The 24,209-nt window shown below is 37.5% G+C and overlaps 2 protein-coding genes across 10 annotated transcripts in view; both read left to right on the top strand.

The window, feature by feature from the left end:
• The window catches only part of LOC126372078 (UNC93-like protein), a 32,659-nt gene extending 21,437 nt beyond the window's left edge, over positions 1–11,222 (top strand). For both annotated transcript variants that reach the window (XM_050017617.1, XM_050017618.1), the window contains exons 7-11: positions 653–719; positions 7,211–7,370; positions 8,547–8,651; positions 9,570–9,732; positions 10,189–11,222. In XM_050017617.1, the coding sequence (XP_049873574.1) occupies positions 653–719; positions 7,211–7,370; positions 8,547–8,651; positions 9,570–9,732; positions 10,189–10,472 (779 nt within the window). In that variant the 3' untranslated portion in view covers positions 10,473–11,222. The remainder of the gene's footprint in view (positions 1–652; positions 720–7,210; positions 7,371–8,546; positions 8,652–9,569; positions 9,733–10,188) is intronic.
• Positions 11,223–12,407: 1,185 nt separating this feature from the next.
• LOC126372152 (UNC93-like protein) lies at positions 12,408–24,201 on the top strand. 8 transcript variants are annotated; one of them, XM_050017771.1, is made up of 12 exons: positions 17,108–17,245; positions 17,365–17,496; positions 18,095–18,231; positions 19,091–19,209; positions 19,853–20,015; positions 20,241–20,364; positions 20,793–20,939; positions 21,205–21,271; positions 21,424–21,580; positions 22,163–22,267; positions 22,706–22,868; positions 23,181–24,201. In XM_050017771.1, exons 3-12 carry the CDS (start codon positions 18,115–18,117, stop codon positions 23,441–23,443), a joined length of 1,425 nt encoding a protein of 474 aa, XP_049873728.1. In that variant the 5' UTR covers positions 17,108–17,245; positions 17,365–17,496; positions 18,095–18,114; the 3' UTR covers positions 23,444–24,201. The 8 variants fall into 8 exon arrangements, with proteins under 8 accessions (XP_049873727.1, XP_049873732.1, XP_049873728.1 ...); XM_050017769.1 differs by having other exon boundaries at positions 17,113–17,289; XM_050017773.1 differs by having other exon boundaries at positions 17,152–17,169.
• The last annotated feature ends 8 nt before the right edge of the window (positions 24,202–24,209 follow it).

The following is a 24,209-nucleotide window of genomic DNA, read 5'->3' on the forward strand; positions in this document are numbered from 1 at the left end:
GGAGAACGGAAGAGTCACGCGATTTTAAACATACTTACTTAATAATACTTATATTGTGATTTTTTCTGATAACTATGCAGTTACGTCACGCGCCGTGTTTCCACAAACAAGGCTTAGACATTTTTATATGGCATTAAGCGCAACTTAAAAATAATATGTTTGTTTAAAAATAAACTTAACTACCTCTACACAAATAGCGCATACAACCAACCGAATCTTTTTTTGCCTCATATGTTATTAGACCATCCGGTACATAATTCATTTATCATAATTATGGTAATGTAGCCTGTGAACAGCCTCCGTGGTCCAGTGGTTTGAGCGTTCGGCTCATGATCCGGAGGTCCCGAGTTAAAATCCCGTTGAAAAATCACTAAGTGATCCTTAGTTTGGTTAGGACATTACAGGCTGATCACCTGATGATGATCCGTGCTTCGGAAGGCACGTTAAGCCGTTGGTCCCGGTTACAACTTACTGATTCATGTGAGGGGCCTCTGGCGGTTCAATAGTAACCCTGACACCAGGATTGATGGGGTTGGTAAACCACCTCACAACCCACGCGATAGTAGAAGATAAATAACTCACTTTCCAATAAAGTTCGCAAAAAGTTTAAACAATGTGACGTTTGAAGGTTTGAACGTACGTTTCCTTTTAGGAATCTATTTGGCGTGTATGGCGGGAGCGGCCATTATTGTCGCTGTCGGTGTGGACTCTATGAAAAGGTATCATCATCATCATCATTCAGGTCATCTTCTATTTATATCACCGAACAATACAGTATGATGCAATAGATTTGACTTATAATACACTTCTCAAAGGGGTAGGTACATAACATAACATAACACGACTCGACACGACACGACACGACACGACACGAGACGACACGAATCGACACGACACGACATGACATGACATAAAATAACATAACATAGCATAACAAATACTTATAAAAAATATACATAATATTGCTCATGGCTGTACGCGTACGAATTAAGTAATTCGAATTCACGTTTGGGTCATAGATAATTATGAGATTAAACGAACTTACCTGTAAGTGAAGTTCTATCTCAATTATACGAAGCTCCTTGTTCGAGAGGTTTTAAACAGTGTAGTCTACGTCTTATGCTCCAGCATCGTCACAATTTTCAAAGCTCATATCCAAAGCTAAAAAAAAAAGTTAGTTTCCCGCTTCCTGAACGCAGCTGTCAACTAATGTCATTATGTTTAAAGCATGTTTCATGGACAACTCCATCACCTGTGGAAGCTTTAGGGCGGGATATTAAAATTGAAGGGAGGGAGTCCTCTCGAACAAGGAGCTTCGTATAATTGAGATAGAACTTCACTTACATACCTGTAAGTTCGTTTAATCTCATAATTATACTCGCTCCTTGTTCGAGAGGTTTTAAACAGTGTAGATGTTCAAAGTTTAGTTGGGAATGAAACATTTAAATTGAAACGAGTACCAATAATATGATTATTCATTAATTAATAAAGTACATTGTTATCACGAAAGCTAATTAAGCTGCCCATGACTTTAATCCCAATAAAGGCAGTGAGAGGCACAGCCGTCGCCTGATAAACTCAGCGCGGCGTTCCACCAAACGTTTTGATATTATCATGTAAAAAACAATAAGAATAATAACTGTTCGCTAAACAAGTTTCACCAGTTCTCAAGAATGGAATCGATATTATGTATGTTATATAATATATGGTTATACTATACTGTACTAGAATAGATACATAGTTCTAAATAATTAAGTTGAAGTTGAGCAAGTACATTAAATACCTATTTCACATTACTATCAATTTCACAACAAAAGAACTACACAAGAACAAATTTCTGAATGAGCTCAACATCAAGATTGGCTATAAGAGCCTCACAGGGACCTCACCATAGAGCACATTTCCGAAGCTCTTGAACAACAACGATAGTTATAGTCGAAAGGACTGTGAGACTTCATCATATAGTATAACACTCATTTTTCATTGGCATACCAAGGGCTACAATAATTATCAAAGTTACACATTATTTGTTTACATACATAAAAGAAGAAGAAATACATAAAGAAGAACGGGTAATGACGAGGGCACCCAGACACAAGATTGATTGTAACATCCTGTGCTAAGTTGGCAATTGTTGTCGACATTGAGTAGTTAAATGAATCCTAAGACAACATGTCAAATTGATTAGAGAAAATACAAATATAAGTGCAAGTAAGAATTTCGATACATTTATTCAAATGACCTTTTTCATTAAAATATTCAGAACCACTGAACTAAACTTTCCTCTTTATTATAAGATATTGTTAAATGAGGCTGAAAGTATAAAGAGGGGAAGTGCATTTACATTATGTACTTGTGTGATAATTATCTTCGTAATAATTAAGATTTTGTTTTTATTAAAATAGATTACCTGAGCCCAAGTTATTGTGTATTACCTAATATCGACCATATGGGCTTGGTAATAATATTTAGTATATTTTTTTATGTGGTAATAATAAATATAACTTGTGGATTTTTTTCCTATTCCTCTATGCAACCTTTCACCCACCAATCAGATGATAGAACAACGTACACACAACACATTAACACACGTAACATTGTTTACGCAGCTATCTCTTTAGTGTAATAATTATTGAATTTGTTTTTAGGACAGTAATAGTGACGTCCTATTATTTACTGGAAAAAATAAATAAATGAATAAAACATATTTTACCCTTAGGTGTGCAGTTACATATAAGGATAACATTAATTTATTAATTATCGGTCGTGTAGGTATATTATCATCGTTCGTAAAAATCATCCTTTCCTTTAACCTAACTTAACATGATCCTGTTGTTTGCACAGGGATTCACTTCTCGTACCCATCCTGAAGATTTAATATGTCAGGTTATTTAGTGAAGGGACCTGCCTGATTTACGTTACAACACTAACCGAAAAATAAGATAAACATATATTTATCATGAAAATATTATTGTTACTTCTCCACTGCAGTTTGGTTCCGATTGATTAAGTGGAGGGACATTATTGTTGTAATTTTTATATTAATTGTAAACTGTGTTTTGGGCTGATCAGCAACAACATAATAAATCTACAACAACATAATTTAGAGAAAACGCTAATGGTGATGTAAGTTATATGTTACTAATGAACTATTTTTCCTTCCTTTTCACCTATGAGTTAATAATAAAAAGGGCAACTATTCTATCTAACCGAACTAGGTATCAATATTTTACAATTTCGAATGTAATACTTGAAGGAAATTTTCATTGAAGTTATAATATTATCATAAGGTTCATCATATCCAGCTTACGACATCGTATCAACAGTGGCTGCAAGTTGTCTTTGATTACTTGGGGCTCTGCCCACCCCATTAGGGATTACGGGCGTGAGTTTATGTATGTATGTATGTATGTATAATATTATCAGGTAGGTACCCCAATTTATACTGAGATTAGTATTGTTATTCCTGATTAACAAAGACAGGATTTGAATCCCATGTCTTAATGATAATGCTAAAACTTTTAGTGATAGACATTCGGAATTAATTTTACCAGAATTTTGAAAAATATATTTGCTTGTGCAAATTTTCCCATTATAACTTTATAGGGAATTCTTCCTCCTCATGAGGTACTATTCTTAAACGGCCTTGCTGCCTGGGCCACTGTTGATACTAATGGCTGTGAGACTGCCAATACTGGTTGTAGCTCTGCTACTATTGCTGGCTGTAGGGCTGCTGGTACTGCTGGTTATAGCACTGCTGATCATGACTGGTTGCATCACTGCTTTTATTGCTGGCTGTGGGGCGGCCTGCTGATACTGTTCCTTGTGGGCTTTCTGTTCATGCTGTTGGCTGTGGGGCTGCCTGCTGATACTGTTGTCTCTGTTCCACAGATCCTGTTGCTATCTCGTTTACTCACTCTTCGGGCAATGTTATTCATTATTATTTATGTGCTATTTGAATTTTATGATGTTGGTTGAAAGAATTTAATAGCAGTATTCTCTAACCATGTCTTGTGTACAGTTATCTCTTTTGAAAGTAATCTCTGACATTACATACTTTGATTTCTAGCACAGTTGAGGTTGATTAATAGAACAGAGGCTTTTAGGTTTTGAATTGTCGGTTATTTCTTCAGAATTTGTACTCTCATTATTTTATAATAATCAATTTGACATAATAGTCTATTGTTTCTCAGCATTAGTCTAATCTTGAGTTTCAACATGGGTAGGTAAGCCCCGACAATTCAATGGTTTATCTTCGATTCCTCAAGTGACAAACCAAACATGGAAATAAAAGTATAAAAAATAGTTGGTCTATGTTCTAGCTATCTACTAGCGTTTAGCAAAAGGCGATACTTGTAGTGGTAGCTTTATGTTATTTGAGTTGATACCATCAAGTCCATTGTCTATCCTCTAAGTGATAGCTCTAGGTATGGAAATGAGAAATAGGTATATAGCGCTTGCTAATGCCGACCATAATCGTGGTAGCTCTTATATTAATAGGGTTCATACCATAAAGTCCATTGTCTATCCTCTAAGTGATAGCTCTAAGTATGGAAATGAGAAATAGGTATATAGCGCTTGCCAATGCCGACCATAATCGTGGTAGCTCTTATGTTAATATGGTTCATACCATCAAGTCCATTGTCTATCCTCTAAGTGATAGCTCTAAGTATGGAAATGAGAAATAGGTATGTTAGCGCTTGTCAATGGCGACTTTCTTAGTGGTAGCTCTTACATTCATTGTGTTGATACCTTCAAGTCCATTGTCTATCCTCTAAGTGATAGCTCTAGGCATGGAAATGATAAATAGGTATATTAGCGCTTGGCAATGGCGACCTTCCTGGTGGTAGATCTTTTGTTAATTAGGTTGATACCATCAAGTCCATTGTCTATCCTCTAAGTGATAGCTCTAAGTATGGAAATGAGAAATAGGTATGTTAGCGCTTGTCAGTGGCGACCTTCCTAGTGGTAGCTCTTATGTTCATTGCATTGATACCTTCAAGTCTATTGTCTATCTTCTAAGTGATAGCTCTAGGTATGGAAATGAGAAATAGATATGTTAGCGCTTGTCAATGGCGACTTTCTTAGTGGTAGCTCTTACATTCATTGCATTGATACCTTCAAGTCTATTGTCTATCCTCTAAGTGATAGCTCTAGGTATGGAAATGACAAATAGGTATATTATCGCTTATCAACGGCGACCTTCCTAATGGTAGCTCTTATGTGCATTGTGCCTTTAAGTCCATTGTCTATCCTCTGAGTGATAGCTCTAGGTATGGAAATGTAAAATAGGTATATTAGCGCTTAGCAATGGTCTTAGTGGTTGATTTTTATGTTAATAGGGTTGATACATCAAGTCCATTGTCTATCCTCTATTGTGATAGCTCTAAAGGGAAACAAATAGTCTGTCTATTCTCTAGTCAGACAGTTCACTACTAGTGCTTAACTAGGTGACTCTCCAAGTGGTGTTCTCTTGTTGGTTAGGTTGGTACCAATAATCATCACCCATACGTTGGAAGCTTGAATTATAATAAGATTAGAGTAATTTGGAAGAAATTGCTTACTATAATAAGGCTATCTTTTGCCTGTACTCTCTTAACACTCTTTCTGTTTTTATTGTTAGGGTATATTATCATCATCTTATATTGTAAGTATCATTCGGAGAAGATAACATTATTAACACCACTTAACAGAGACTGTGAGAAGGGATTATGTACTGTTATAATATATATAATATCATTTTTAAGTATGGTTATCTTGTAGTAAACCAATTATAATCCTCTAAATGTTTTAAGTGTTATCTTGAATAAGTTATGTATCTTGTCTACCAATGGTGTAGATGACCTCTGTGATATTGAGTACTACTGTGTCATAGGTACTTCTTGATGAACAGGGTAAACATGAAGTGCTTCTGTCATCTAATTATCTGAACTTGTCAAATTATTTCCGAGTTAATTATTTACTTTTCTATGCCATTCTGCGGTTATATTTCACTGGTTCTCTTTGTTTTATAATAAAACTGCTCATTTCATTCGCTGATAGTAAGTTATCAACCGCAACATAAGCCAAGAACACAATTACAAAAAGAAACAAAAATTTTTTTTTTTTTTTTGACAAATGAAAATAAAAACGCGGCAATCAGGGACTGAAGACAAGGCTTAGGCCTATTTTGATCGTGATTTTCGAATATTAAATCACTAAAGTCAAGACTGTATAGTCCTGAGATCTTTGCCTGCCTTATATAAGGCGAATTTAAACAACATCAACATCGGAATAAAGTATAACTTTTAAATCACTGTTATAACACGAACACGATATAATTTTAATATTATTATTATTTCTGTTAATAAAACTAGTTACTTTTGTTAGTAATAAGTACCAACTTAAGTTACTTCTTCGAATGTTAGGATTATAAAATTATAACCTCAAAAAAAAGTAATTTGTTTTCGACAATAAAAGGAATTAAATTGAATTGATCATAATTATATCTTCTCTTGTTTTAGTAGATGGATAATGTTAAGACTTACCAGTATAATCCACGTTTTGTTTTATCAAAAAGAACTTACGCTCGTCGTCATCCACATTTTTTCTTTGGTACTGTTTCTAGCTTTTTTAGAGAAAAAAGCACTTGATTATGTAAGTAACAGATTTTTCGCACTATATCAATCATGTTTTTGTATTAAATATTAGTTTTCAATTAGTTTATTTACGGAGGCGAAGTGACGCGCCGGTGCACAAAAACCGTAAATGACATTAGTTGACAGCTGCGTTCAGGAAGCGGGAAACTAACTTTTTTTTTTAGCTTTGGATATGAGCTTTGAAAATTGTGACGATGCTGGAGCATAAGACGTAGACTACACTGTTTAAAACCTCTCGAACAAGGAGCGAGTATAATTGATATCACGTTTTTCTCCGTTTTTGTTTGTCTCCTTTTGTTGGTTGCCTGGAAGAAATTGCTCTAGAGCAATAAGGCCGCCCAAATTGTACTGTATTCATGTGTTATGTCTGATTGTTGAAATTTTAGTTCTGTGCAATAAAGTATATTTGATTTGATTTGATTTTTCCAGGATTTGTTCTCGATAATCACGTGATGAACAGTAGACTCGCCCCCTGATACATTGGATTTCAACATACTATTCACCTCTGCCTACCCCTTCGGGGATACACGCGTGATGATATGCTATGTGTTCATTAATGTTTCCTCACCCAGATACGCCTCAGGGCGTACCAACTCAGGAACGGGTCTATCAGGGTTCGCCCTCTTAGCAGTTACGCTGAAGTTGCTGGTGGAACCCAACCAGCTGATGCTGGTTATCATCAACGTTTTCATCGGCCTGCAGCAGGCATTTTTCGGAGCTGACTTTACTGCGGTAAGGATGACCACAAAATAATTATTCAATACTTTGATAACAATAGTATAAAACATACTGAAACATACATAAATAGCCAGCAGCCAACGATCCCACTGCTGAGCACAGGCCTCCCCTCAACCAACCGGAGGGGGTATGGAGCATACTCCACCACGCTGCTCCAATGCGGGTTGGTGGAGTTGTTTTTACGGCTACCTAATAGCCGGAACCAACGGCTTAACGTGCCCTCTGAAGCACGGAATCATCTTACTTTTTCGGCCAAAAACACAAAACACCACCACCACACCACCTTGAATCACTTAAACATAAATAGATTTATATTATGTCCCACTACCAAGCGCTGGCCAGCAGTCCAGCAGGTTATCGAGTATACTCCACTATGCGAATTGGTGGAGGTAATTAGGCTGTTAGCCAACCCATTTCCAAGAGTTTTCGAGCCAATCTTCCAACTTCGCTTAACGACGGAGACAAAAAATGCTCCGAAGACCTGTAACTTGGACGTCACTAGACTAAATGCAAACGTCGGACACTCCTTACAAAAGTCTCATTCTTCCCATGCCGCTTAACGCGTTAGTGCAAGCGAGATAGACAGTCTGCACGCACCCTCTTACTCCGTATCGGTTTACGGCCAAAGACAGCAAGACCCAGAGGGGTGAGGTCGGCGCCCGATATGAATTAGTGCGGGGCGGAGGTTACCGTTCTCATTTAGTATTATTCTTTATTCTATGCTGAAGGTTAAGACAATATGGAAGGCAGGTATCCGTCACTATATGGTCTTCTTCTTTTTATCGGTGGAATACCAACCTCATCAACCTTGGTGTCAGGGTTATGATTGAGCCGCCAAAGGCCCCTGACATGGCTCATATAACGATTACTCACTTAAGTACATCAGTAAATAGTAACCGGGACCAACGGCTTAACGTGCCTTCCGAAGCACGGACCATCTTACTTTCGGACAATCAGGTGATCAGCCTGTAATGTCCTAACCAAACTAGGGATCACAAAGTGATTTTTCGTGATAAGTCCCCACCGGGATTTGAAACCGGGACTTCCGGATCGTGAGCCGAACGCTGTATATGGTGACTAGTTGACATTGTTAATTTTGTTGAACATATGGTTCGTACATTTGACTTGTTAATTTTGATACTTACTAAAACAATTTTCCTTGAATTTCAGTCGTTCGTGTCGTGTGCCATCGGGACCGGTACTGTTGGGTTCGTTATGATGACCTTCGGAGTTGCTGATGCTATTGGATGCGTCGTCACTGGATATCTGGGCAAGGTTCGTTACCTAAATAATATCTGTAGAATGTTGAACGCAACACACAACAGTCGATAAAAAATATATATAGCATCTTCTTGCTTTTTTCTTTGCAGTCGTTTGCTAGAAGAATAATGCCGAAAGTAACTACAATAACTCAAAGTCTTTTCCTGCAGAGTTTGCGGTAGAATTTGAGCCAACTGGGCACCCTCAGGCCCATTGTACCGGGTGAGAGCCCTAAGCGCTCCACATTTGTCTGGCCAAGTTAATGCCAAATGAGGGAAACCTACAATAAGTCACGTCAAAAAGAAAAACCGAACATGAATTCGGAAACAGATTCGAAAATCATTGGTTTAGGCCTATGCTGGGATTCGAACCTGTGACCTCAAATTGAGAGTCAAGCGTTCTACCAACTGGGCTACCACGGCTTATGTCAAAAAATAAATCTTCTTCTCTCGTGTATACTGTTAGACTAACTTACGACCTCATCGACCGGGTTACTGTTAACCTGTTAAAGGCCCCATACACGACTCATGTAACGACTACATACTTACTTACTTCCGATCCGGACGTCCTGGGTTCGATTCCCGGTGGACACATCCCAAAAATTACTTTGTGGTCCCTAGTTTGGTAAGGACATTACAGGCTGATCACCTGATTGTCCGAAAGTAAGATGATCCGTGCTTCGGAAGGCACGTTAATTAACCATTGGACCCGGTTACCAGGGTTGGTACTTCACCTCACAACCCACACGATAGAAGAAGAGAAGACTTACTTACTTACTTAAGTAAATAATAGCCGGGACCACCACACTTGCCCTCAACACACTCTTAATATCTTACTTTCGGAAAATCGGGTGATCAGCCCGTATTACCCTAACCATAGGGTCACAAAGTGGTTTTATTTACTTTTTGTGAGTCTTGTTATGTGTTTTTCCAGATAACCGGGCGAGTACCTCTCATCTGCTCTGCCCTGGTGGTGCACAGTGCTCTGTTCATCACGCTGCTGGTGTGGCGGCCTCAGGCACACATGTCCTACGTGCTGTACATCATAGCCGTGCTGTGGGGGCTGTGTGACTCTGTGTGGATGGTGCAGATTAATGGTCCGTTGATTGTGTTTCGCTTATTTCTTCTATCTTTTTTTTTTGTGCAGTTTTCACTATCATAATTGGCTGCACCATTATACACGGCGATACGGCTCACCTATCACGTTGGTCTAACAGAAAGCTCTGTGAGGTGAGGGGACTTAGTCAATCTTGCGATAGCCCTGTAAGCCTCCTGAATATATTATATGAGCAATATCTCGTAGATGATTCATTTCCTATAGTTTACTTGTTAGTCAGGCTAAAGACGACTGTATAGCTCAATTGGGTGGAAATTATGAAATTCATATTACTAAATAAAGTCAGATCTGAAACTAACGAAAAACATTTTCTTTTTTCTATTTAACTTATTTATGTATAAATGATCAATTGTAAGATTTGACCACGACATCAACAATCCCACAATAATGTGCCGCCATGGTGTTGTTGCTGATATTTATATCTTTCTTTCGACAGCCTACTACGGTATCCTCTTCCCCGGCAGAGAAGAAGCAGCATTCTCCAATTTCCGCCTCTGGGAGTCTGTAGGCTACATCATTGCCTACGTCATCTCACCCTACCTGAGGACTAGTGCCAAAACCTACCTCCTCTTTATCATGATGTTTGTAGGAGCAGCCTTATACTTTATAGTAGAGTATAGAGAACGAAGATGTACCAGGAAACTAGAAATAACGAAGGTAGACCCAGACCTTTGCTGTGCTAAGGGTTGTGACAACATAGCTTTTCAAAATGTAGAATAATTTGTGATAGTATTATGTAATATTGGTGATAATAGCGTAGTCAATGAAGGGTTACAAATTACAATTCTAACTTGCGAGGGACATGTCCGATTTTTTTTGATGTTTCTTTCTTTTGTTGATCATTTAAAATATAAAAAAGGAAATACAATTGAGAGAGGTGATATTTATATAAAACAAAAAAAACCAACATCTTCTTGTCTTACCTCTATTAGATAAGTGTTTAACTTGGTGTAAGTCATTGTAGAGTAAACTGTACTGTTGTATAACAACTAGTAAAAAATAAAAAAGTTCAAAAATTAAGGGGGTTTGCTACTAGTTATCAAATATGGTTCGAAAGAGTTCAGCCATTTAAAGGTTGAACTTTGAGACCCTCTGACAGACCAACGAACAGATGCAAAAGCGGCTTACGGGTTCTTATCAAATGCTGTCTCTGTACAAAACCAGAAAAGTACTTTATATCATTTTTCGTTGGAATAAAAATACTGACATTTATTTTATATGATCGTAATATTTAAACAACTCAAAATGTTTCTAATTTAAAATGATATAAAAAAACTACTCCTACAAAAGAAAAAGTCATCAAAATCGGATCTGTCCCTGGTAAATTAGAAGTAAGTTCTTAGGAAGCTCAGCTTTATTGACTCCTCTATAATAGTTGTTATGTATTGTAATATTTGTAAAAAGTACCTAAAGTAAGTTAGACTAAATGATAAAATTCGTTGAATTAATAAATCTATTTTTTGAAAAGTTTTCCATTTTGTTTTTTTAGACACTTCCCTGTAGTGTAGGCTTAAAATAAAGAATACGAAGTGTAGAGTACTGTCCTACATAGTGTAGAATAGGAACCTTTATTACTTAACTAGAAATCTCAAATACGGTTCTCAATTGAGTAGATGAGAACAGAGAAAGTTTTTATAAAGTTAGGTGCACTTTTGACGAGCGTCAATTCGTTGTGATTCACTTTGTCATTTCAAAAAAGGAGGAAAGTATGAAACTCTTTCTCTTTGGCAATGAATAATTTTCTCAAATAATTATGTCATGTTTATTAAACACACATCAAGCTTGCGAGATTGAAAACGCTCTCAAACGCAGTAGAAGCATTTATTCGTACCAATTTGCCAGCATTAAACTTCAGGCTATTTGGACGGAATCATTTTATCGTTGCCCTTGAGTTTCGCACCAGTTTAGCGCGTGCATCTGATCAAGTTTCCAATCAATATTCTTCTTTACAATCATACGGTTTAATAGCACGCTATAGTCGACGAACTATGAAGCATGACGGGAAAGAAACGAACGCACTTTGGCGATAAAACGCGCGGTTGAACGCAACCGCGCCGTGCAGTACACTTGGGGGTTAAAATGGCCACATCGAAGCAATTCATCTAAGAAAGCAATATTGCTATTTGACATTTGTTTGCATTACGCAATTACTTTTATATGCGCAAATGTCAAATTGCAATATTGCATTCTTAGATGAATTGCTTCGATGTGGCCATTTTAACCCCCCTTATCACAATCCGAAAACGAAAACATAATAGTAAATAAGTAAAGTATACTTACTTACATGGGGTTCTATAAAACAACTGAAGTGATTTCCTCATGTGGCTAATGACGTCGATCACTACTACGGAAAACGATTTGATGCCGATTATATTTTGTCTACAAAAAGTACAAAATTGATGTTTGTAAACGTTGGCTGTTCGTCGACCGGATAATCTGTAAATTAATACAAATCTTAGGTAATCTATAAGTAACGAACACTTTCACCACACATTATATAACCTAGATCAAATTCCAAGGGGCTATAATATGTTTATATATGTATTTTCACGAACATCGCGCGTTTAACCGTACTAGTGCGTAAGGAGAATTTTAATACGGCTCTCTTGCGAAGTGATTCAACGAATTGTCACGAATAGTCTAATAGTTGTAAGACTCTTATTTCGTAATCTACAGTCAACATTTTGTTCGCGGCTTAAGATTGAGAGGTTGTGTCAAAGCAGAAAGACGCTGAATATTCATACAAAATTGTTTACTATTCATAAAGAAAAGTGATTAAAATACTGTGAAAAATTGTGCGACTGCAAACAGTGGAAAAAGGTTTGTGTAGTGAAGTTCACGTATATTTATATTGTCATTATTAAGGCATTACGCTTGCATAAATAATTTATGAACAATTACGGATCACGACATAAACATCAATGAATTAATAGGTAGCTGAAGATATTTTTAAGTTGTCTACTAACCCGCAGGAGCATGAGTCCCGCATGGTGGAGGTGTGAGGTTGATTAGGGTATTTTAACACTTTCAAGGACAGAACGTCTAATGACGTTCCGATCCCAAGGTGTCATATTACCAATGAACCATCAATGACCCATGTCCGTCAAAGGGTTAATAGGGTGATGTGTACCTAAAAGCGGTATATTACCTATGTTACTTGTATTTTAATGATATTGTAAATACAGTTAGTTTATGGAGTATGTTTAGTACCCCCCTCCGATTGATTGAGGGGAGGCTTGTGTCCAGCAGTGGGTCGTATATTATATAGACTGTGTGTTTTATGTATATGTAGGTTACGTATATTGTAATTGGCTTGAATCACCTGATTGTCCGGAAAAGTAAGATAATTCCGTGCTTCGGAGGGCACGTTAAACCGTTGGTCCTGGTTACTAGCCGTAAAAACACCTCCACCAACCCGCAGTGGAGCAGCGTGGTGGAGTATGCTCCATACCCCCTCCGGTTGATTGAGGAGAGGCCTGTGCGCAGCAGTGGAATGTATATAGGTTGTTTATGTGTTATGTGTGATTACAAACGCACCTACAATAATATACAGCATAATATTTGCACCATTTATTGCAAATCACATATCATGGTACGGTTATTGCAAATCACATATCATGGTATGTTAGGGCTTCGTATCAAAAGTCGCTGCAAGTTGTCTAGTGATTATTCTGCCTTTGGGGATAATAATAGGCCAGTTTCCACCTAGTCAACTCAGTTACTTTTTTCCAAACGTCAAAACACGAAATTACTATGGAATTTGTATGAAAAATCACACTGTGACGTCATAGAAAAACGTGACAAATTGTCGCACTTATTAATACATTTTTCTTTATTAAAATTCATAAAAAAGTTAAAATGAAACAAGAAAACGTTTTTTGTCACCTTTAGATCTGCCTTTATTTAGTAATCAGAAGTTCATAATTTATCTTTGAACTAGGAAACTACCCATATCCGTTATAAATTCCCCTCTTTGGTAGTCAACATTTAGCTCCTCGCTGGCCATAAAGTTTAAATAAAAATATATATAAGTAGTATAATATAATTGTTGCATTCCGTCGCCGAATGTATTTTTCTGTAAGTACAGTCATGAGCAATATAACGTACCCACTTTAGGACTCTGTCACACTAACATATTTGACATTTAGTGAGACTTACAGTTCAATTTGTCAAAAAGTTAATGTGACAAGGTACCAAAGTGTATACATATTAATGCTTGTGATCGTACAGTAGCATTATGATAGCATCCTATTTCCCACCCAGCAAATTCCGGCCAAGTAGTTAATGCCATTTGCGGCAAATCTATAATAAGTAACAATCCGCATGAAGTTTACTTTTAACGATGTAGAGAGACAGGGTATTATTTCATTATTCCGATGAAACAATAAGTTATTACAATAAACTGAAGACGATGCATATGTACCTACTACCTACAAATATTTTTCTTCGTATAACTGCTTAGCGTAACTAAAAGCCATACAAAATTCGAGATAATGACTTCTGAGTTGTGGCGTAAGCTATTCTGTTTTGACCACGATTTAAAACTAGAGTAATGATTGTTGCTTAAATCATCTTTTAAAATGAGTGATTTTTTTTGACGTAGATTTGCCGCAGATGGCTTTAACTACTTAGCCGGACAAACGGGGAGCGCTGAAGGCTCTCATCCGGTACAACGTTTAAGACAACAGGCCTGCGGGTGCCCACTTGGGCGCGAACCTCGGCTCAGGGCGTCGTCTGAGATGAAAAATATTTGAAAGAATGAATTGACCCTAGTGGGTCGATAGCGATAAACGCCGGCGGGGTCGGTATCGGGGTCCTGAAGTGTTTGGTGTCGCTAGCTGATTTGCTGCCTCTATGGCTAGAGTAATCGGGTCGTCGGGATCGTATCCTTCGGGTAAATGAGTGACTTTCCAAGCTACGTTCACCAAAAACAATACAGATGGCGTTGTACAGCTTTAACGTGATAATTACCTATTTTCTCACTATTCGGGTACAATGTAATAGCAGAAGCATATCGTCACTGAAAAGGCAAAAATACGTAAGCGCCAAAATGTAATTTCAAGAAAAAGCCGTATAAAGTAGCTTTCTCGCTTTTTTATCATAATTTTTTACCAATTTATTCAATTTAGATGACGTCAACGTAAGGTTACATGGTTTTTCATTTTCTATATCTAGCAATAGATATTATAAAATGGACTGCTATTTTAGGATATTTTGGCGCTTATCTAATTTTGCCTTTCCAGTGACGATATATAAACAATCGTTGCTTACTATTTGGATTACGTTAGGTATAGAATTATGTTTAAGTTTATAGTTAATGGGTTTGTTTGCGCCATCTTATTTTTTTTTCATGTAGCTACCTATACATACATACATACATAAACTCACGCCCGTAATCCCTAATGGGGTGGGCAGAGCCACAAGAAATCAAAGACAACTTGCAGCCACTGTTGATACGATGTCATAAGCTGGATATGATAAACCTTATGGTGATAAGGGATCAGCCTATCGCCCATAACATTAGTCCATCATGTTAGAGGACACAATCCCTCTGTCGGTTTTTACGACATGCCCGGGAAGACAAGCAGCTGAACGTGTTCTATGTTTTTTATTTGCTCCCAGAACAGCATAGAAGCAACCTATATTGCTTCTTTATATTTTGATCAGAATAATAATGGAAGATGTAATTGTGCCGTGGTGTAATAATAAATGTCATCATTTATACCTAAAAACAAGGATAAAAGATGCATAATGTCTGTTATCCATGAAAGAAGGTTAAATGAAATTTGTACAGCCCCCATACAAAAAAATATATATATACAGGGTGTTAGTGACATCGTAACGAAAACTTTGAGGGGTGGTTCAGGCCATGATTCTGAGTTGATATCAAGTAGAAATTTCCGTCGCAACAGTATGGATTGGAAAATAATTAAAAAGAAAAGAAAAATTTTCATGATTTTTTTGACACGAAATTCCACTTGATATCAACTCAGAATCATGGTCTGAACCATCCCCCTCAGTATTCGTTACGGTGTCACTAACACCCATACCTACTTATATGGCTACCGTATGTACTTGTCCGTACAAGTAGGTGTACCTAAGTGTCATCGTAACGAATACTGAGAGGGATGATTCATCTGATTATTCTGAGTTAATATCAAGTGGAATTTTCCATCGCAAAAGTATAGAATTGAAAATAATTTAAAAAAACTAAAAAAAAACATGAATTTTGTGACGGAAAATTCCACTTGATTTTAACTCAGAATCATGGTCTGAATCAACCCCCTCAGTATTCGTTACGATGTCACTAACACCCAGTATATATTTTGTTGTTTTCTTTTGTTTGTGTATCGTTTGTCAACCCGTTATTATGTGTTTTAATTTGTACAGCGCCATCTACATTTTTTTGGAGAACGTGGTAAGTCCCTCATTCCATTTTGCTAGGCCCTCTATTGAGTCTCTTAACGGGTGTACGAAGAAAAGTCTGCGCCTGTTGGACGACATTATATGAGACAGTTTATGTTTTTATTTTTACTGTAAATGCATTCTACTTGTCCTTTTGTAAAGGACATCGTATTTTCTTATTTCATGCCAATTAAGATGTTTAAAACATGTACAACAAAGAACTATTTTATAAATATACCGTACCGAATGGAAATTTTAAATAGGTATTATACTTACTTGAATGCACGACATCTCTGCTTACTAATATACTTACTCTATGTTATTTACTTACATACATTATCAATAAGAAGTTAAGTACAAATTACTTCAGTTTCATATTCTTGAAGTAGGATTCTTAACCGACCAGTAGGTAATATGATAGGTTAAATAACAAGCTAACAATTTATACATAGAGTGAAAATAATATAAATAAGTAGAAGTGATCCAATAACGGCCTTTGCGATGGAGTATGCTCCATACCCCGTTCGATTGATTGACGAGAGGCTTGTGCCCTGCAGTGGGACGTATATAGGCTATTTATGTTATCTTGTTTGACTCGTCATTTTTTATATAATAAGGGATAAGTATTTATGTCGAATGTCTTATCCGCCCAAAAATTACTTTAGCTTCTCAACCTGTATAACCCTGAAAAAGTAGCTTCAAGCAATGCATGTCAGCGCCTCGCCAGTGAGAGCTCACATTGCTCCCTATTTGCCCGGCCAAGTGAAAGCCAAGAGAATATGAAAAAATAAGTAGGAATAATTCGATTACTAATTTATATGTTGTCTTTGGCTATTCATGAAACAACTTTGAATGTTCACGTTTTTGTAGATAAAGCACGATCGCTCGATTGGGAAACACGTGATAGTTACGACCATACGACCGATAACATTTATAATTACAGTTGTAAATAAATTCGCAATACACGGCAAAGTGAAGTTTGAGAAGCAACGGCGGAGTGTTCTTTCCATACGTAATAGGATAGTTTCCAACTAGTTAAATCAGTGACTTTTTACTAGACGTCAGAACACGAAATTACTATGGGATTTGTATGAAAAAGCACACTGTGACGTTATAGAAAAACGTGACAAATGTCGCGCTTATTATTTCATTTCTCTTTATAAAATTAATCATCACTAATTTAAGAGCCACGCTCTTTTCGGTGTAGCATTCTCCATGCTACTTTTTAGGGATACTCTTGCCTTCCGCCCACGAATTTCATAATCTTTGACCTTGGAAACTACCCAATTATTGGTCAAATATCTCTTCCCCTGTCTGCTGGAAGATATTCCTACTAAAAGTAAGCTGAACCATCTGTCCGTCTTGTGTGTAGTAAACAAAACAAAAAAAAAATTTCTACACAAATATACTGTATGCAATATACGGCAAAGTGAAGTTATTATTGTTTAGTTTATGTATTGTACGCAGATGTTCTGTATGCAATAAATTAAATAAATAAATACAATAAATATTATTCTAAGGCAGCGTAAAACAGCGATAAAGCCTATTTTGTGCCGCTTCAGTTGGTGCAAGGTCGATTTAGTTGGCGATCTACCGCGGAAGCATCACACCACGGCCTTTGGTCAGAGGTCCTCCCAGAACTTACGCGGACTCCAGACGAGTTACCGCCAATGCTTTTTTTATTTTTATGTTTTTTTGACGTGACTTATTGCAGATTTGCCGCAGATGCCAACTTAAAACACGACAGTGAAGGGTTATTTAGGTTAAATAAATAATATGTATTTCTTTTTCATTTTATTGTATTGCACCATCCCGCGCTTCAATGCATAAACTTCTTTCACCCTAAGGTTGCCTGGCAGAAATTTCTGTTTTGCAATAAGGGCGCCTATTGTGCGTGAGTTTCTGTACGTATAAAAAATATTTCAATGTCTTTTCAGATCCTTTATAATACAACAAGATGACGTCAGAGAAGACAAAAAGCGGTGCCCAGTGGGGTAAACACGAGAGTTGGCGAATCATGAAGAACGTGCTAGTTATCAGCGTAGCATTTATGGTGTTCTATACGGCTTTCAATGTGAGTTGTGTATTGTGTTTTGTAGAAACTATGTTGTATAAGGGCCCCATCTCACTAGGATACCGACACCAACAAAATGTATGCAGTTGTATAAACGCTACCTCACCTGGTGTTATGTTGGTTGCACAATCAGGTGTCAATAACATTTTATTGGTAGCGCAACCAGGTGTCAACAACATTTTGTTGGTAGCGCAACCAGGTGTCAACAACATTTTGTTGGTAGCGCAACCAGGTGTCAACAACATTTTGTTGGTAGCGCAACCAGGTGTCAACAACATTTTGTTGGTAGCGCAACCAGGTGTCAACAACATTTTGTTGGTAGCGCAACCAGGTGTCAACAATATTTTGTTGGTAGCACAACCGTGGTAACGCTATTATAGTGACCTAGTGAGATATGGCGCCCATTAAAGTTCATACGACTTTTAATGGGTGCCACTGATTATATGTGGTTTAAGTGTGTTATTGCGAGATTTCTACTAGAAATAAGCTGAACCGTTTGTCTGTCTTGTGTTAGTCTAATTGTTTTATATCCTGTTTTGTGTACAATAAACTATTAAATATATAATTAATAAATAGTATTATATTTGAAAATATTTTTCAAATTTTGCATAAAAGTCTAAATAACTTGATACTGCGAGACACTCAGAAAGTATTTTTTTTTATTGCGTTTAGCAGTAATGTAACAAACAAGCATCACAACAACTTCAAAAATTGCACAAGATAACAAACAGAACATAAAAAACGCACACTGAGGAAATATAAAATTACAAACAAAAGAGATATTTTTTATTTTTTTTCTTTTTTGTTTTTTTTTCTATTTCTTTATTTATTTATTTTTTACCTATCGATTTATTTTCAGGGGGCGGTCAACTTACAAAGTTCCATACATAATGAAGCTGGTCTAGGCATGGCTCCACTTGCCGCTATGTATGGCGGAGTTTTGTTTTCAAGCTTCTTCCTTCCAATCGTCATCATAAAGTGAGTAAGAAAGAGACATTGCATCCTAATATTATAAAGAGGTACTTACTTAATGTTTGTTTGTACGAAGAAATCTCTGGAATTACTTCAACTTCTTATTCGAAGTCCACGCGGACGAAGCAGCGGGTGCAAAGTGAGCAAGTAAGAATTGGAGTCTGATTGTAACGTCAGCGTAAAGAGCAATTCGACCCATTGCGTCACTAAAGGGGCTTACATAATTTCGTAGGGCGGTATTAATAAACTAATCTCAGCTGAGACCTGAGCCCTCAAGATCATGCTCAAGTCCTTGTTTTTATATAAGAACTGTCACATTGACATGACCTTGAAGGTAGTCTCGAAGCTGAATGGGTATAGTTTATTAATACCACCCGTAATACTTAATCCATGCACTCGATACCTTCAGTATCGAAAGGACGATACTACATACATCTCTTGAAAATCTACTACACACCTCACTGGGTTATCTATAATCCCTTTTTCTCTGGGCTCTTAGGTCAGATCGACTTTACAACCACGGTGTCACGGTTACTAATTGTGCCGTTGATGTAACGACTACACTGCTTGCTGCTAATTACCTTGCCCCTTATGTGATCCCTTGAAGCGTTGTGACTATTTAACTCGCACGGGTTGTATGTTGTCCCAGATGGCTAGACACCAAGTGGACGATCCCGTTCTGCATGGTGGCGTTCATGCCGTACATCGCGGCGCAGCTCTTCCCGAGCTTCTACACCTTGGTACCAGCTGGGATCCTGGCGGGCCTGGGCTCGGCGCCGCTCTGGTGCTCCATGTGTACTTATATTGCTACTGTAAGTGTTATTGAATTTGTCACTTTCAAAAAATCACCCAATAAGTTTCAACAGCAAGGTCCTGCGTGACATTTGCATGGTTTATCTGGTTAAAGAAACTATTCGTAATAACCCAGTTGCTAATACGCGCCATGCCACAGGGGTAGGTCACTCGTAACCTGCACGGGGTCAATCAAACTGTTCATTTTATTCAATTTAAAATATAAATATATTGTGATTTATCAGGTGTCAGAAGCACACAGCAAGATGTCCAAAGTATCAGCGGATGCGCTCTTAGCTCGCCATCTTGGTCAATTCTACATGGTCTTCCACATCAACCAAGTGTGGGGCAACATTATATCATCCGTAGGTGCGTGTCTTCGTCACTGTATTCTTGATTTCGCTTGGATGTCATTTACGAAATATCATTATAAATATCTAAAACCCTCGTATATGGATCTAATATATTTCTTCATCTTTAATTGGGAATGTACCACTCAATACCGAGTGTAATATTCGATTTATAAGATCTATCTCTAGTTACCTTACGTTTCGATACTTATATATGAAATGAAATAGGTACAATATACGTCACGATCACAGTTTTGATTCTTATATATATACATACATACATACATAAACTCACGCCCGTAATCCCTAATGGGGTGGGCAGAGCCACAAGTAATCAAAGACAACTTGCAGCCACTGTTGATACGAAGTCCAAAGATGGATGGTCTTATATATATGTCATACATAATAGTAATCTTTCATTTATAATTATGATTCACACATTTACAGTGATTTCAACGGGTGGTAACAAAGCAGCGGTAACCCACATGAACGCGACCCTGATCCCAGAGCTGTGCGGTGCCAACTTTCTGCCTAGTGCTGATGCTGGGAAAGCACTGCAGGAACAGCCGCCCCAGAAGATACAGACGTTAGCAGGTCTGTCCGTATGGTTGTACTATAAAGCAGCGGTGACCAGCATGAACGCCTCTCTGATCCCTGACGCGCTGCACCCCAAAAGATCCACATTTTAGTAGACAACAGACACTTTGGTCTCGCTAGAATGAAATCCCCGCTTGCAATCACAGATCATCATTGTGCTTAGTTGTGAGCCTAGTACAGATGCCTACTCAATGTAGATGATTATCACGCCAACAGCGCAAAAGAAAATAAAGACCTTTTCAAGTATCATTTTTGTTCTCAGGTATCTTCTTGGCCTGTATGGTAGGAGCAATAATTATCGTGGCTATAGGAGTGGACTCTCCAAAAAGGCAAGTGGATTTCTTTTATTATTTTAAGTAACTATATCATTTATTACTTGCCCAGATAATTAATGGAACTGTTGGTCTGTAATCATTATCTTCTCCGAGTGAGAGCACCTTAGCGCTTTGAATGTTGTTTGAAAGGATTTTTATAATTCCAGGTACAAGACAGACCGAAATTCCAAGTCAAACGCGTCAGGGTTGGCTCTCCTAGCAGTGACCATGAAACTCCTGATAGAGCCTAACCAACTGTTATTGCTCGTGATTAGCATTTTCATCGGACTACAGCAAGGTTTCGTCACTGCTGATGTTACTGTGGTAGGTAGAATTACTTACGTTAAGAACACCTGTAATTGTGCTGGTTTTCCTTTGAGGTTGGAAGGTCAGACAGGCAGTTAGTTCTGTAAAAACCGGAATGGTTAGGTATGCGGACTCCGTAAAAAACGGGTTAACGCTATGATGACTTACATTGAGTACAGATTTCAGAGCCCGTTTCACTTGTTATTCGGGAACTGTCTATTGGAAAATCTGTTCGACGAGCATCTGACAGCATTAGTAATATCTGTCTTGAATAGAAATGTGCCCTTGCTCTTGAGTTTCAGTAAATAATCCCTAGGTAGTGCTAAAATAAAGATATATTTTGCCAATGCAGTAGTTTTCGGTCGTGGGTCTTAGCGTCAGAACCTCTGGACTAAGTGCGATTTTTTATGTTTGGAGACTATCAAAGTTCAATACCTTTTTGATACTATTTGGTACCTACATTACCCACTTAGCGAACCTTTTATTATTTAACTAATTTAAAAACAATTTATTTAACTAGTCTTTTAGGTCTTCAACTTCAAGTCTCTTCTGTATAAAGTTTATACTTTGGCACAATGATATTTAGCTTTATAATTCCAGGCTTTTGTCTCGTGTGCTATTGGTCCTGGGACTGTGGGCTACGTCATGATGGCTCATGGGTTGGCTGATGCCTTTGGGTGTGCTGTCACTGGACTCTTGGCAAAGGTACCTACCATTGTACACCGTATATTAGCTTTTAGTAATACATTGCTTAAATCAAATATGTATGAGTTATGTTTATGGTATAATCTGGTATGAGACTCTTTTCGTTTTTATAAAGATTCAGCTTATTGTGGACTTCTTTGCGTATTTTCTGACCGGCAACATGAGACAACAGTTATTACTTGAAGATAAAATTTGAGGCCTGGACTTCATTAACAAGACAAATAACCTACATACGTCTCAATGCTGAGTCTCCCCTTATCAACCTGTCCCTGGGTTACAGAGAATACTCCACCACGCTACTTAAGCTTCTAGTGGAGTACCACACACCTTTGTGTCTTTAACCTCGTAGGATCCAGGCACCGTAGTTAAACAATGGACATTGAATTTTAAAATGACATTGGGCGTTATGACTTCAGAAGATTATACTCTTGTTCCCAGTTAATTGGTAGAGTCCGGCTGATCTGCTGCGCAGTGTGCGTCAATACAGCACTGTACGTCACCATGTTGTCATGGCGACCACATCTTGAGGAGGAGTTTGTCGTCTACGTCATCGCCATCGTCGCTGGGGTCTGCAACTCCGTGTGGCTCGTGCAGATCAATGGTATGTAGTCGGGGTGGAAGAAAGGAGCCTCCTTTTTAATATACTTACTTTATAATGTCAATAATTCTGAACAACATTATCTAAGAAAGGAGCACAAATTATTTAAAAAACACAAAATTGAACCTGATTGAATCTAAACGGCAAAAATATGAACAGCTAAGAAAAAAGTAAGTACGATGTTGTTGTCAAGATGTTGACAACAGGGTACTGGCTACACCCCACAACTGAGAAAGTTGAAGTACGTTGCATACTTCAGCCAAAAAATTGTAAGGTTGAATATAGACTAAATTCATTATATTTCCTCTTTCAAAGCTTATTACGGAAGTCTCTTCCCTGGGAGAGAAGAACCAGCATTTGCGACCTTCCGTCTCTTCGAGTCCATCGGGTTCATCATCACGTTCTCCATATCACCATACTTAAGGACCAGCTCCAAAGTATACTTACTGTTCTGCACCATGGTACTAGGTTCTATAGGATATTTCATTGTAGAATACAGACAGAGACGGGTGAAACAAATGTATGCCGTAACGAAGGGTACGGCCAAGGGCTGTGATAATAAAGCTTTCAACATGTAGGTTTTTTAGTAGTTATTGGTTGAATAATTTATTTCATATCTATAACGGGTAGATAAAGTTTATGTACTTACCACTCGTAAGTCTATAGGTTAAGCCAAGATGCATTTACTTTAACGTAACGCTTAGCCAAAAAATCTATGAAAACGTATGACATCAGCTACCGAAATGTCATTGTTGAGGGCAAATTAGAGGGCAAGCGGTGTAGAGAAAGGCCAAGACGAAGTTACTTAGACCAGATAATAGAAAAGGCTGAGGCCTCGTCATACAAGGAGGTCAGAAATTCAAATTAATAGCGCTAGAATGTGATAGGTTGCCGTCGCTGCACGGTGTACGCTATTGACTTAGATGCGAAAAATATCGCGGACCGATCGATACAGAGTAATGCTGTTTACACTAGATAAATATGCAGCATCTAATGGTTGAAATCTGCAATATTTGTCATGAGTAGTGTGCAGAAGGTACATCACAAATGTAATTTTGCATCTTGAATCTTATTATCGATTATTTGTTTGGCAAGAGTTGGTGACAAAAAATTGGATAAATATGATAAGTATATAATTAGTAAATAGTGTGATAGCTATATACGTATAGGCCAGTTATATTATGTTTAATGTTACTGTTACCTTTTGCAAACGAACAATTAGGTATCTAGTGACAAATTTGCTTTAAATGATTAGTTGTCTACTGTAAATGTATTTATGTATACGTAAGTTGTATATTGCATTTAAATTTGGAATTTTGAAATAAAAAGTTTAATGTCATAACA

The sequence above is a fragment of the Pectinophora gossypiella genome, chromosome 13 (genome assembly GCF_024362695.1).
Source record: "Pectinophora gossypiella chromosome 13, ilPecGoss1.1, whole genome shotgun sequence".
Taxonomy (NCBI): domain Eukaryota; kingdom Metazoa; phylum Arthropoda; class Insecta; order Lepidoptera; family Gelechiidae; genus Pectinophora; species Pectinophora gossypiella.

Excerpts from the sequence above, each read along its gene's own strand:
- LOC126372152 (XM_050017770.1), top strand. The coding sequence starts at position 18,115 with ATGACGTCAGAGAAGACAAAAAGCGGTGCCCAGTGGGGTAAACACGAG. Across the intron at positions 21,581-22,162 it reads TCACTGCTGATGTTACTGTG|GCTTTTGTCTCGTGTGCTAT; the intron begins GTAGGTAGAATT and ends TTATAATTCCAG. Across the intron at positions 22,869-23,180 it reads GTGGCTCGTGCAGATCAATG|CTTATTACGGAAGTCTCTTC; the intron begins GTATGTAGTCGG and ends CCTCTTTCAAAG.